The following is a 14,414-nucleotide window of genomic DNA, read 5'->3' as shown; positions in this document are numbered from 1 at the left end:
TTTTCATAATATGAGTAAAAGTATATCCGCAGCCACTCAGATTAACCTGGGTTGGGGATAAAGACTTTGTAGCAGTTTCTAAATAGTTTATCTCTTCTTTCGTTACATCAGTAGATTCTTTAATAAATCGGAATCTTATAGGACGGCAAAATCGTGGCGAGGAAGGCGTTGGATTTTGCCATACAATTTTATTATTGTTTTCCCCGCAAACTATTTGTAGGGGCACAAATGAGCTTAAGAAAATGTTCGCATCCGAATCGCTATCTTCTATGAATTTCTGTTTATATCTTGTTTGTTGAGATCCGTCACAACCCCATTTGCTAATGATCTTTAGTAAATGCCGCTCATGTTCATTTAGTGTTATTAACAATTCTTCTAGGAATTTAGATAGGCGCGTCGCTGTCAGATCTAAAAGGGCTTGTAAATTCATTTCTGCGCAGGTAGCCGTTACCCGTAAAGCGGTTTCTGGTGAAAAACATTCCTGTTTTTCTTTCAACAAAAGATCATAGCACGGAAAGTGTTTTTTGCTAGTGGCCCTTATTATTTCACACTGTCTCTTTGTGAGATCAGCTTCGACAAACATCTGAAGTGCGTTAAACGGAGTCAACTGAGGAATAGTTTCATCACATTTGGTACTGGTATTTCTATACCTAGTCGCTCGAGTGGGAGAATTCATAATCTCTTTGAGGACTTTGGACGCGTTTCTTTTTCCATCTGTCTGTAAAATCATTTGGGCAGCATGCACTATGACTGCAGGTTCTACAGAGGAACGTATTTCTTCAGTTTTTCTCCGTTTGCTCCGCTCACTTGAATTGGAGATCGATTTAGATGGACGACCTTGTTGATGACATGTATGCACTATGTGCCGGCGTATTGAGTTTTCCCTTAATCACAATTTTTTTACAGAGTCCAGCAAACCGTCTTTGTTTATTGGGAAGCCATTTCGTGAACACTGCTTTACCCACGTGACCAGCATATCTTCAATGGTTTTTCCAAGGACAGCTTCAGGAGCTCAATTCTGGAGGTTCAGGGATAAATCTCAGAACCCGAGATATATCTCAGTTTGAAACCTACCCTTACATGTCCGCTTTAAGGCTCAAACCGTATTCTCGCGGTACAAGGAGATACATTCACGACCCAGATAGAACTTCATAACCGAAAAGACGTTTTCATCGATTCAATTTTATATAATCGATAAATATATTATTTATTCCTTTCGTTAAAATAACGGCAGTTTTCAATAAAAAAATATCCAAAACCAAAAACGCTACTGAAAAGAAGTCAAAACAAACAAGGATTTTAATGTAATCGATAGTTTTATGCTTTTATACTTTACATTTACATCGTGATAGGTTAGAAAAAAGAAACGCAATTGACACGACTCGTTTTTTCAAACTTGGGGAGATATGAAAACCTACACGAAAAAAAAGTATGCGGGACAAAGAAGGTCCATGCTAAGAACGGGTGGAGGCCCCCCTGATATACAGCCGGAGACGGTAGATCAAATAATATTGTCAACAATAAGTGAGTCTGCATTGTCTGGACATTCAGACAGCCAAGAGTCAAGTGCTGGACTCATAAGTAAGTTTACTCAAACTAATTGGATAAAGTATGATATTTTGAAATATAAATAATGCATTTAGGTATTTTGATTTCCAGACTTTCATCATGAACCAACAAATGACATAGAACCAATCATTGTTGAATTGGACCAAAATGTCCAAATTATAGTGACCGGGGGGCTTGTCGCTCACGTCCGTAGGTACAAACCCTAGTTACCCTACACGTGCCCCCTGGGTGGTGCTAACGAGTGACAACGCCGAATGTCGGGCGGCGGTAAATCGACCCGACCTCCTCTCCTAGCAGAGGCGGCGATCTCCCGCCGTAAAAAGGAGAATCACCAACACGCCTGCCAAGCGCGGTGATTATGGCAAATATACCTCCTAATGATGGAAAAAACAAAGCCCCGGCCCCCAGTCCCCGGCAGCCCCGCTATCCCGGACTCCGGTAGCGGTCACGGTAACGGCGGGGCAGGGGGTGCGAAGAATCTCCGGCAGAGAGTCGGCTACCAGCCCAACCGACCCTTGCACCTGGCAACATATAACGCACGGACACTGAGGGAAGACGTGAAGATAGAGGAGCTGGAAGAGGAAATCAGCAAGTTAAAATGGGACATTATAGGGTTATCCGAAGTCCGACGAGAGGGAGAGGATACGGAAATTCTCCAGTCCGGAAACTTGCTGTACCACCGGGAGGGCGACCAACTGTCCCAAGGGGGTGTCGGGTTCATCGTCAACAAGTCCCTCGTCAACAACATCGTTGAAATCGGAAGTGTGTCGACACGGGTTGCGTACCTCATCCTGAGAATATCTAAACGATACTCAATGAAGGTCATACAGGTTTACGCACCCACATCTAAGCACACCGATGATGAGGTCGAACTTGCGTATGAAGACGTATCGTCTGCCCTACGTAAGTTCACTACTCATTTCACGGTGGTGATGGGAGACTTTAACGCGAAACTCGGAAAACAAGAAGGCGGCGAGACGAAAGTGGGGTCACATGGATTTGGAGTCAGGAACCATCGTGGGCAAATGCTGGCTGACTTCTTGGAGAAGGAGGGCCTCTATATGATGAACTCCTTCTACAAGAAGAAGCCACAAAGGAAGTGGACGTGGATTAGCCCCGATGGGAAGACTAAAAACGAGATCGACTTCATATTGACGGATAAGAAGCACATATTCAATGATGTCTCAGTGATCAGTAGGGTTAAGACCGGCAGCGATCACCGACTCGTAAGAGGCACTTTGAATATAAACTGCAAAATAGAACGCTCCCGTCTAATGAAGTCCACGCTCCGTCCTACTCCTGCTCAAATCCAGGATCCCGAAAGCTTTCAGTCTGAGCTTTGCGACCGCCTGATATGTTTAGAGAATTGCGTTACAGTTGACGATTTAAACAATAGGTTTGTGGAAACTGTCCGAGAGGTAGGATCGAAATATTTTTCGTCCCGAACCAACCGAGGACCTCAAAAACTCTCAGATGGGACTCTGAGTCTCATAAGAGAACGGAGAGAAATGAGGTTGCAGTCTTCAGTTGATATGGTCGAATACAGACGTCTAAACAGACAGATCGCCAAAGCAAGACGTTGCGATATGAGACGCTACAATTGCAAGCGCATTCAAGACGCAATAGAGCAAAACAAGGGCTCCAAAGTCTTTGCTAGAGATCGATCTGTTCGGCAGACTCTGTTGACCCAACTGAAGACCGACACTGGCAACACCGTTTCATCAGTGCCCGAAATTCTGGGAGAAATTGAGAGATTCTACGGACAGTTATACACCACAACACAAAACCCTATTACCAGCGGTACTCACGACAGCCGAGCGCCACTCACCCGACACTATACCAAAGATATTCCGGACGTCAGTCTAGACGAGATTAGTATAGCTCTCAAACAGCTAAAAAACAACAAAGCTCCGGGAGATGATGGAATAACGACAGAACTTCTGAAAGCCGGCGGTAGACCGATTTTAATAGCACTTCGGAGGCTGTTTAATTCCGTCATACTCGAAGGCACAAGCCCGGAGGCATGGAGCAGAAGTGTAGTGACTTTGTTCTTCAAGAAAGGCAACAAAGCCCTATTGAAGAATTATAGACCCATTGCACTTCTGAGCCATGTGTACAAGCTGTTTTCGAGAGTTATTACGAATCGTCCAGCCACCCGAACAAGCCGGGTTCCGAAAAGGCTATAGTACCATAGATCACATACACACGCTTCGGCAGGTTATACAGAAGACCGAGGAGTATAATCTACCTTTATGTGTAGCGTTTGTGGACTATGAGAAAGCCTTTGATTCTATTGAGCTCTGGGCGATGCTTCAATCCCTTCAGCGGTGCCATATAGACTATCGCTATATCGAGGTGTTGAGATGTATGTACAATGCTGCCACAATGTCAGTTCGATTACACGAACATAGCACAAAACCGATCCAGTTGCAAAGGGGCGTGAGACAGGGAGATGTTATTTCTCCGAAACTGTTCACCTGTGCACTGGAAGATGTTTTTAAGCTTGTAGAGTGGAAAAGACTGGGCATTAACGTCAATGGCGAATATATCTCTCATCTACGATTTGCTGATGACATAGTTATTATGGCGGAAACGCTGGAGGAGTTGGGCGAAATGCTCACAGACCTCAATGATGCCTCTAAACAAGTTGGGCTGAAAATGAACATGGACAAGACAAAGGTCATGTCGAACGAACATGTTTCATCATCGCCCGTAACTGTAGGAGGTGTCACCATCGAAGTTGTTGATCAGTATCCCTACCTAGGACAAGTGATCCGATTAGGTAAATCCAACTTCGATAAAGAGGTAGCTCGTAGAATCCAACTCGGATGGGCAGCGTTCGGGAAATTACGACACATCTTCACTGAAAACATACCTCAGTGTCTGAAAACAAAAGTTTTCAATCAGTGCGTGTTGCCAGTGATGACTTACGGAGCCGAGACGTGGTGCTTCACCAAAGGGCTTATCCACAAGCTCAGAGTTGCTCAGCGTGCTATGGAAAGGGCTATGTTAGGCGTGTCCCTGCGAGATAGGATTCGTAATGAAGAAATCCGCAGGAGAACTAAAGTTACCGACATAGCCAAAAGGATTAGCACGCTGAAATGGCAATGGGCTGGCCACGTAGCCCGCAGAGCCGACGACCGCTGGAGTAGAAAGGTTCTGGAGTGGAGACCCCGTGTCGGCAAACGGCGTGTCGGTCGCCCCCCAACCCGTTGGTCTGATGATCTGCGGAAGGTAGCGGGAAGCCGCTGGATGCAGATGGCGGGTGACCGTTTGGGGTGGCGATCGTTAGGAGAGGCCTATGTCCAACAGTGGACTACGGAAGGCTGAGAGAGAGAGATAGTGACCGAACCACCTTCCACCGACCCACCTGCAATGGAACCCGTACCAGGCCCTGTAGCACAGGGCGCTAATAAGACGTGACAAAAGTTCTCCGTCGCGCTCACTCTTGAGGCTGCGCGATGTGAGTGAGGGCTAGGATTGTTCTTACTCGGTCTTTACTGAGATCGATCCCTAATAGTACACTCTTTAAAATGAACTAGTTCGGTCTCCTAGTACTATTAGTACTAATAGTTCAGTTATATGTTAGGGACCAGGAGCTCAATTCCGGAGGTTCAGGGATAAATCTCAGAACCGAGATATATCTCAGTTTGAAATCTACCCTAACATGTCAGCTTCAAATCTCGGAACTAGGCTCAAACCGTATTCTCGCGGTACAAGGAGATACATTCACGACCTAGATAGAACTTTCATACCCGAAAAGACGTTCGGTTTCCATCGATTCAATTTTATATAATCGATAAATATATTATTTATTCGTTTCGTTAAAATAACGGCAGTTTTCAATAAAAAAATATCCAAAACCAATAACGCTAATGAAAAGCAGTCAAAACAAACAAGGATTTTAATGTAATCGATAGTTTTATGCTTTTATACTTTACATTTACATCATGATAGTTTAGAAAAAAGAAACGCAATTGACACGACTTACTTAGTATTTTTTACTCTGTGGTCAAGACCGGTAGAGAGTATAGTATTCTGTGAACAAGACTGTCAAAGCAAATAAACGTTGAAAGTTGAATTTTGTTTCGGTTCGGTTTATTCATTTCATCATTTTCATCCGAATAATTTAACTTATTCTTGTTGTGTGCGGTTTCAAAGTCAACATGGACCAGCCGCTGGAAAAAGTGAAACGGCAGTATCCGTCGGTGGCACAAAAATTGCGGCTCTCACAATTGCTGGAAGCAGACGAAGAATTGCGGAACGGAAAATTTACAGCTACTTTCTCAAAAAAGATAGCATCTGAAAGATGGGAGAAGATAGCGTTGGAGCTAAACTCGCTCACTGGAGCAAAAAAGTCGGGCAAAGAATGGCGCACAGTAAGTACAACAGAACTTAGTTTACCAGATTTTATCTTTATGTGCAGGTTTATTTTTCTTCACAATGTTTCTCTTCACTATCCTGTACTCTTTGAAACCATTGCATTTTGTTTTTTCAGACTTGGGGAGATATGAAAACATACACTAAAAAAAAGTATGCGGGACAAAGAAGGTCCATGCAAAGGACTGGTGGAGGGCCCCCTGATATACAGCCGGAGGCGGTAGACCAAATAATATTGTCTACAATAAGTGAGTCAGCATTGTCTGGTGGAGGAGCAAGGGGGAAGGTTGAAGGAAAGAAACTGACCTGGCAGGAACGGTTGTCCGGCTGAGCAAATGCGTTTGACCTCTTCGATTTTTCCACCCGTTCTTCTCCAGGTTGATGTGCTGATGTACCGGTGCGCGGCGTAGAGCTACGTGTGTTGTAGTACGCGGCGGATTGTGCTTCTATCGCGGATTGAGTGACGGGAGCGTAAGGTGCGTCGACCGACTCTGATCGCGGCGGTGGTAGAAGTGGACGAGGGTCAGTCGTTGAGGTGGCAGATGACAGCTAGTGTTCATCTACCTGCAGTTTCCATTAGGATAGGGAAGGTGGGAAGGAGTTACAAGCATCTGTGTACCTGTCTGTCAGCTGTTTGTGTGTGTACCCACGAAGTTCCTTGACCCTATGCCTATGGCCCCAACATAAACCGCCCCCCAAAGAGCGTCTAGGCTCTTTAACGAGAAAGTAAAAACAAAATTTGAAAAAAAAAACATATAAGAAAGATGATTTTCCGAGGTGATTTTCCGCATGAGAAAAAAAAAAACAAAAAAATAAAGTAATACCTAGCTAAAAGTTATAAAACTAAATTACCTACCTAGTAAACCTAACAGGGCGGCTGGGGTGGGACCCACAAGCCAGCCTAATCCTGCAAAGTGGGAAGTCGACACAGCTTAGCCATCGAACGCAGGCATGTGCCAGAGCCCGTCTTGAGTTTGACAACCCGCACGACCCCGTCGGGTCCAGGGTGCAGCTCGAGCACTCGCCCCTTGCGCCATTGTAGAGGTGGCAAGTGGTCCTCCTTAATCAAAACCAAGTCTCCCAACTGAAGGTTGGGGAGATCTTTGGTCCACTTGCCACGCTGCTGCAGAGTGTGCAAGTACTCCAGCTGCCACCTGCGCCACACGTGCTGAGCAATCTGCTGCACAAGCTGCCATCGCTTCAAGCGTGGCATTGGGATATCCTCGAAGCAGGGCTCGGGTGGCGCCACCAACGGTTGACCGATCAAAAAGTGCCCGGGGGTGAGCGCCTCCAAATCATTTGGGTCATTCGACAGAGCACACAACGGCCTCGAGTTAAGCACCGCCTCTACCCGACAGAACACGGTCATTAGCTCCTCCAAAGTGAGAATCCTATCCCCGATGGTTCGTTTCAGCAGCTGCTTCGCGGACTTCACTGCGGACTCCCATAACCCCCCCATGTGCGGACTATACGGTGGATTCATGTGCCACCTGACACCCTGACCAACCAGAGCAGCGTCTATGTCACTCTGCTTGCTCCGCAAGAACGTTTCTACCTCCGATAGGTGGCGCCTAGCCCCCTGAAAGTTCTTCCCACAATCGGAATGGACATCCGACGCCATCCCCCTTCGCGACGCAAACCGATGGAATGCTGCCAAGAACGCCTCGGTAGTGAGATCTGTGGTGACCTCTAAATGCATCGCCTTAGTGGCGAAGCAAACGAAGACACACAGATATGCCTTGTGGGACTTCGCATTTCGCAAAGTGGAGGCCTTTACTAGGAAAGGCCCCGCGAAATCAATGCCGACCTTCAGGAAGGGACGAATTTGGCCTACACGGTTGGGAGGTAAGTCACCCATGAGCGGCTGCAAAGGTCTGGCCTTCAGGCGGTGACACCGGTGACACATGTGTATTCGGTGTCGAACCACACGACGCGCTGAAGGGATCCAGAACCTTTGGCTCAGCACCGAAATCAAGCACGCAGGTCCGGCGTGCATGTGAGTGACGTGGTGGTAGTCGACGATCAGATCGGTCAGACAATGCTTCGAAGGCAAAAGGATGGGATGCTTTGCAGAGAATGGCAAGCCGGAGTGCCGAAGACGTCCACCTACACGAAGAAGACCCTCTGAATCCAAAAATGGACTGAGCTGAGTCAGTCGCTTGAGGGGTTTCTTCTCGCGCAGGGCTGTGATCTCCTCAGAGAAGGAAGTCATCTGCACCAACCTAATCATTCTCAGCAAGGCACCATCAAGCTCCGAAACCGTCAATGGTTCCGGTACGACCAACGGGTCATGTTTGGTCGGATGATTGCGACTTCGAACATTGCGGATGAATCGCAAAACCCAAGCCATTGTTCGCTTGGTTCTTGATAGAGAACTGTAGCGACCGACAATGAAAGAAGGGTCTACAGCTACTATCTCTTCCTCGCTCGCATTGGTTCCAGTATTCACTTGGGCACTGGACGAGTTCACCGCAATGTTCTCCGGCCAAGTGGAAGGGTCGTCCCGTAACCAAGACGGGGACCACCATAAATCATGCCCGACAATTTCGTCGGGACGAAGACCCCTACTGGCGCAATCAGCTGGGTTGAGCGCTGATGGAACGTGTCGCCACTCAGTTGAAGGGACGAGACCCTGAATCTGGGAGACCCGATTTCCTTCAAAGACCCCTAACTTATGCGGTGGAGTGTGAATCCAGGCCAAAGCGATGCTGGAGTCACACCACGCAATTGAGTGGTCGACGGTCATCTTACTCTGCAACACCGTTAAAACATGATGCATCATGCGAGCCAGTAGGAAGGCTCCTGATAACTCGAGGCGCGGTATGGTCATCTTCTGCTTGATGGGTGCCACACGGGACTTGCCCATGAGAAGATGCACCGTCGCCTCACCTGACGCGTCTAGCACGCGTAAATAGAGTACGGCTGAGTACCCAGATTCCGAGGCATCGCTGAAACCCATCAACTCACGGGTTTGAGGTTGATCAGACGATACAAATCTTGGAATCCGGGGCAGCCGTAAATTGACGAAGCCCTCTGCGAAGGAAGCCCACTCAGCAGTGAGTTCTTCGGGCAGAGGTTCGTCCCAACCTAAATTATGTGACCAAAGACCTTGTAAGAAGGCCTTGGCCTTGAAGGTCACAGGAGTTAAGTAACCACAGGGATCGTAGATACGAGCAACATTCGACATAATCTCCCGCTTACTTCTGCATCTCCCGAAGGGTGAAACATGGTAGACGAAGCTGTCCGAGTCCGAATTCCATTCGATCCCCAAGATCTTGAAGATGTTGTCCCCTGATTCCTCGAATCGAAAGGGACACTCCAAATGATCGCTAGGATAGCCATTGAGGACCTCATCACGGTTGCTGGCCCACTTCCGAACAGTGAAACCCCCTTGTGACAGCACATCGACCACCTGCTGTTGCAACAGCTTCGCTTCCTCAATGGATCCGCAACCACTGACCACATCATCAACGAAGGTGTCTTCCCGAAGGATACGGGCAACCTCTGGACACTTGACCTCGTTGATGTTGGCTAACTCGTGCAAGACGCGGATCGCTTGATAAGCCGAGCTGGATACGCCATAGGTGACGGTTGTCAGCTCAAACTCCCGAAGGGGCTGGTCCGGTGACTCGCGCCAAAAGATGGTCTGGTACCGACAATCGTCGTCGTGCATGCGCACATTCCGGTACATCTGCTTTATGTCGCAAGTGAACACGACTGCGTATGTGCGAAAGCGCAATATGACGTCCGAAATGTGCTGTTGCAGCTTGGGACCAGGCATCAAAATTTGATTCAGCGAAACACCGGTGGAGCTGGGATGAGACGCATCGAAGACCGCCCTAAGTTTGGTGGTGCTGCTGCTCTCCTTGAGAACCCCGTGATGAGGTATGTAGTACCTTTCGTTACAGCTAGGCGTGGACACAGGCCGCATATGGCCAGTTTCAAGGTAGTCGGCCATGAATGCGCTGTAGAGCTGGTGAAGCCTGGCGTCTCTTTGTAGCTTGCGCTCTAAATTAAAGAACCTTTTCAAGGCGTATGTACGGGTATCGCCCAGAGGCATGTGGGTGGATTTGAAGGGAAGCCGCACAATAAACCGTCCCGTCTCGTCCCGAGTGTGTGTCTCCACAAAATGCCTTTCACAAAGAATGTTCTCTGGATCTTGCACGGCGGTGGCTGGAACCTCCTCTACCTCCCAGAACTTGGACAAGGTAGAGTTCAGCTCGTCGGTCGTGCAAGACAGAGACATGAGACTACACACTTGAGAGTTGACTGGCGCTTGCCCCATCAAAATCCACCCAAACACAGATTCATGCGCTGTGGGAAACCCTTCACCCAACTGGTAAGAACCACCCTTGAACACCTGACTATACAGGTCCACGCCTATGAGGACATCGATGGGACCCGGGGTGGACAGCCTGTCATCTGCAAGCATAAGATGTTGGCACCGCTCCATGACACGTGGAGATACAGAAGCAGTAGGGAGACTACCCGTGATGCGCTTTAAAACTACAGCTGTGGTTACCAACCCAGGAGCTGACCGATCATGACGGGATGTCACTCGGATCTCAATGCTGCCATTGGTCCGCTGAGCAGATGAACCTCCCAAACCATACAAACTGCCAGATGAACTGCGGGGAAGCCGCAGTTTCTGGGCCAAATTCTCCGTAACAATTGATACCTGAGATCCGCTGTCCAACAAGGCTCTCACTATATGTACGTGACCATTACAGTCAAGTACTCCGACCATCGCTGTTCCCAGCAGCATGGTGCTCTGCACCCTACCGTCAGAGACCGTCGAGTTGAGGGATGCAGCCGAGTGCCCAGACACTGCGGGTAGACTTTCAGAGGGCACTACCATAGATGATGATGATGTGGAAGCTATCGGAGGCGATGATGATGATGACTGTGATGGAGACGTTGAAGATGAAGATGATGGTGCAAGATGCAATTTGGTATGGTGGCGACCATTGCACACTGAGCACCTACTTTTTGATGTGCATCTATTTGCAGAGTGGGAGCGCAGACAATTGTAACATAGGTGCTGCTGTGTGACTACCTCCTTACGTTGGCTAGGTGTCATGGCGTTGAATGTGTCGCAGTTATAAATGCTATGGCTGCCCCTACAGAGCACACATGAAATATCCATAGCGGCAAGACTTGTCTTGGTTTGTGAAGTCCCCGGAGTCCCCTGGTTGCCTGAACCCCTGGAGCCACCAACAGCCTCCAACACCCTCAGCTGGTTCTCCAAGAAGGCAAGCAAGCAGGAGAATGTGGGTATGGTGCTAGAAGAACCATCGAGGCTAAGCTCAAACCTACTCCTAAGGTCTTGGGTAAGTTTCCTAAGGATGATGTGGAGTAATAAGAAGCTCCAGGACTTCACATCAAAGCCTAAAGCACCCAGAGCCATACTGTTCTCCTTTATGACGTTAACGAATTTACGGAGGTTGACTGCTGAACCCTGTCCCAATGATGTGGACAGTATGGCTTCTAGGTGCTTATCAGCTATAAGCCTCTTATTTTCATAGCGCTCCTTGAGAAGCTGATAAGCAATACTATAGTTTCCGTCGGACAACTGCAGGTGCTTAACTAAGGCGAGAGGTTCCCTATCCAATGCGCCGACCAAGTAATGCATTTTCTGTACACTGGACAGACCCTCATTGTTGTGGATGAGGCTATCGAACAACCCTATGAAGTTGGGCCACTCGGTGTAGACACCCGAGAAACTCGGTAGACTTATTTTGGGTAGTTGAAATTGAGTTGATCTCGGCTCCACCCGAGTACCGCTGCTAGTCGATAAAAATCCCTCTGCTATCACTTTCACGGAATAGACCATCTCGCAGAATTTTATATAATTATGGTCAGCCTGTTCCAGCGCGGACTCCTCAACCGACAGACCCTTCAGGCTCGTGTAGGCGTCCCGATATAGGTCACGCATCTCTTTTAAGTCCTCAAAACGGACTCTGAACATTGAAACGCTAGCTGGGTCCGATTTTCCCTGCAAACTACAAGCTAGCTTGTAGATCCCAGCTAGGTACTGCTCTGCAGCCTCCAGCTGGGCCATACACACTTTGGTGGGGTCGGCTGAGGAACCCTTAACCATTTTGCCTTCTGATTTGCTCATTATTGTTTGTTAATTATTTACGCCTAATAAAATAACCTAAAAACAGTCCCAGATATTTAAAAGTTACGTGTCAAAAATAAAACGAAAGTTGGTCTGTGAACCTAATTCTCAGAATACGGTAGGGTACTAGTGATGGGAACTCGACTAACCGATTTATGCCGATTGACCATAGACACCAAGAGAACAGAACAACGTGACGTAACGATGACACGCACAAAACAGCTGACTGAAGACTTCAGTTTCAGTTGTGAAGTTTAGACAGATGGTTGTAAATAAACCGGGATGGACTGAAAATAGGGAATCCGGCTCGAAGGACCATGAAATGGAGGAGCAAGGGGGAAGGTTGAAGGAAAGAAACTGACCTGGCAGGAACGGTTGTCCGGCTGAGCAAATGCGTTTGACCTCTTCGATTTTTCCACCCGTTCTTCTCCAGGTTGATGTGCTGATGTACCGGTGCGCGGCGTAGAGCTACGTGTGTTGTAGTACGCGGCGGATTGTGCTTCTATCGCGGATTGAGTGACGGGAGCGTAAGGTGCGTCGACCGACTCTGATCGCGGCGGTGGTAGAAGTGGACGAGGGTCAGTCGTTGAGGTGGCAGATGACAGCTAGTGTTCATCTACCTGCAGTTTCCATTAGGATAGGGAAGGTGGGAAGGAGTTACAAGCATCTGTGTACCTGTCTGTCAGCTGTTTGTGTGTGTACCCACGAAGTTCCTTGACCCTATGCCTATGGCCCCAACATCTGGACATTCAGACAGCCAAGAGTCAAGTGCTAGACTCATAAGTAAGTTTACTCAAATTAAATGGATAAAGATAAAGTATGATATTTTTTAATATAAATAATGCATTTTGGTATTTTGATTTCCAGACTTTCACCATGAACCAACAAATGATAGTGAAAATGTCCAAATTATAGTGATTGAACCACCTGCCACCGACCCACCTGCAATAGAACCCGTACCAGGAACATCTTCAGAAACTACCGAACCACCTGCCACCGACCCACCTGCAATGGAACCCGTACCAGGAACATCTTCAGAAAATACTCAAAGTAAGTATTGCTTAAGAACCGTTATATTTTTTTTAATTTGTAGTGTGAATTGGGCTCTGTAAATTATGTCCTATGTAAAATATAGCTTACATATACAGTGTAACCTTGATAATCCGTACCCAGGCTTATCCGTACTCAGCTGTAATCCAAACTGGGTTTCACTGATGAAAACGACTTGTTCTCACACGAAAAGATGATTCTGGGTAATTTGATGGACAAAACCTTTGTTTGATGAATAAACAGAACCCGCCAGACTAAAATTATCCACTTTGTTAAGTAAATTAAGTCTTAGTACGTAAACCTCAATACATAAAAATATTCTAACAAAGTATATGTTTTTGGTGATATTATGTAATAACTATCCTATTATTTTGCAGGAACTGGAAGACCAAGGCCTAAAAGAACAGTGGCTCAAAGAAGATTAGAAAATAGTTTACAAGTGGCAGGAACAATGAATGAAACTCAAAAAAAAAAAATTCAAATGAAGAAACAATTTAATGAAGCCTATTTAATAGAAATGCGGCGTCGCACTGATGCGATTATAGAGTTATCTAACAGTATTAAACAATTAAGCAATAACAATAATCATGTGTAACTGATTCTTTAGTTTATGATGATAAGGTTGATTATATTCAAGAGTGTTAATTATAATCAAGATGATTCTGTGATAATATAGTGTGATGATCATGTTGATGTTCCTGTGTTAATTATATTCAAGATGATTCTGTGATAATATAGTGTGATGATGATGTTGATGTTCCTGTGTTAATTATATTTAAGTTGATTCTGTGATATTTTAGTTAGGTCAAAGATGATATTTATTTTGTTGAGTTACATACTGAGTTTAATACTTTTTTCCTTTATTTGTACATTGTTAGGTACCTAACTACTAGTTATTTGTAATTCTTGAGTTATGATGATGACGTTGAAGTTCCTGTGTCATTTATATTTAAGTTGATTCTGTGATAATTTAGTTAGGTTCAAAGATGATCATTATTTTGTTGCATTACATACTGAGTTTAATACTTTTTTTCTTTATTGTACATTGTTAGATATTAGTTATTTGTAATTCTTGAGGTATGATGATGACGTTGAAGTTCCTGTGCCAATTATATTTAAGATGATGATTCTGTGATAATTTGTGTTTTATTAAATTCCTATAAAAACATTAGGGGAGGCCTATGTTCAGCAGTGGATGTCCTATGGCTGAGATGATGATTATTAAACTCCTACGCATCTAGAAGACAGGCTTGAGAGTATGATGCTAATGACTTTTAAGTTCTTTAAATTTAGT

The 14,414-nt window shown here is 46.1% G+C and overlaps 1 protein-coding gene across 1 annotated transcript; it reads left to right on the top strand.

Annotated features, from left to right (window-relative positions):
- The first annotated feature begins 5,329 nt into the window (after positions 1-5,329).
- LOC105383705 lies at positions 5,330-13,715 on the top strand. Its single transcript, XM_048625372.1, has 5 exons — positions 5,330-5,948; positions 6,068-6,215; positions 12,815-12,853; positions 12,938-13,120; positions 13,498-13,715. The coding sequence occupies exons 1-5, from the start codon at positions 5,736-5,738 to the stop codon at positions 13,713-13,715; spliced, it is 801 nt and encodes a 266-aa protein (XP_048481329.1). The 5' UTR covers positions 5,330-5,735.
- Positions 13,716-14,414: the final 699 nt, after the last annotated feature.

Source organism: Plutella xylostella, chromosome 14 (assembly GCF_932276165.1).
Source record: "Plutella xylostella chromosome 14, ilPluXylo3.1, whole genome shotgun sequence".
NCBI classification, from domain to species: domain Eukaryota; kingdom Metazoa; phylum Arthropoda; class Insecta; order Lepidoptera; family Plutellidae; genus Plutella; species Plutella xylostella.
Note: the sequence above shows the minus strand (reverse complement) of the source record. Positions and strands in the feature narration are given on the sequence as shown.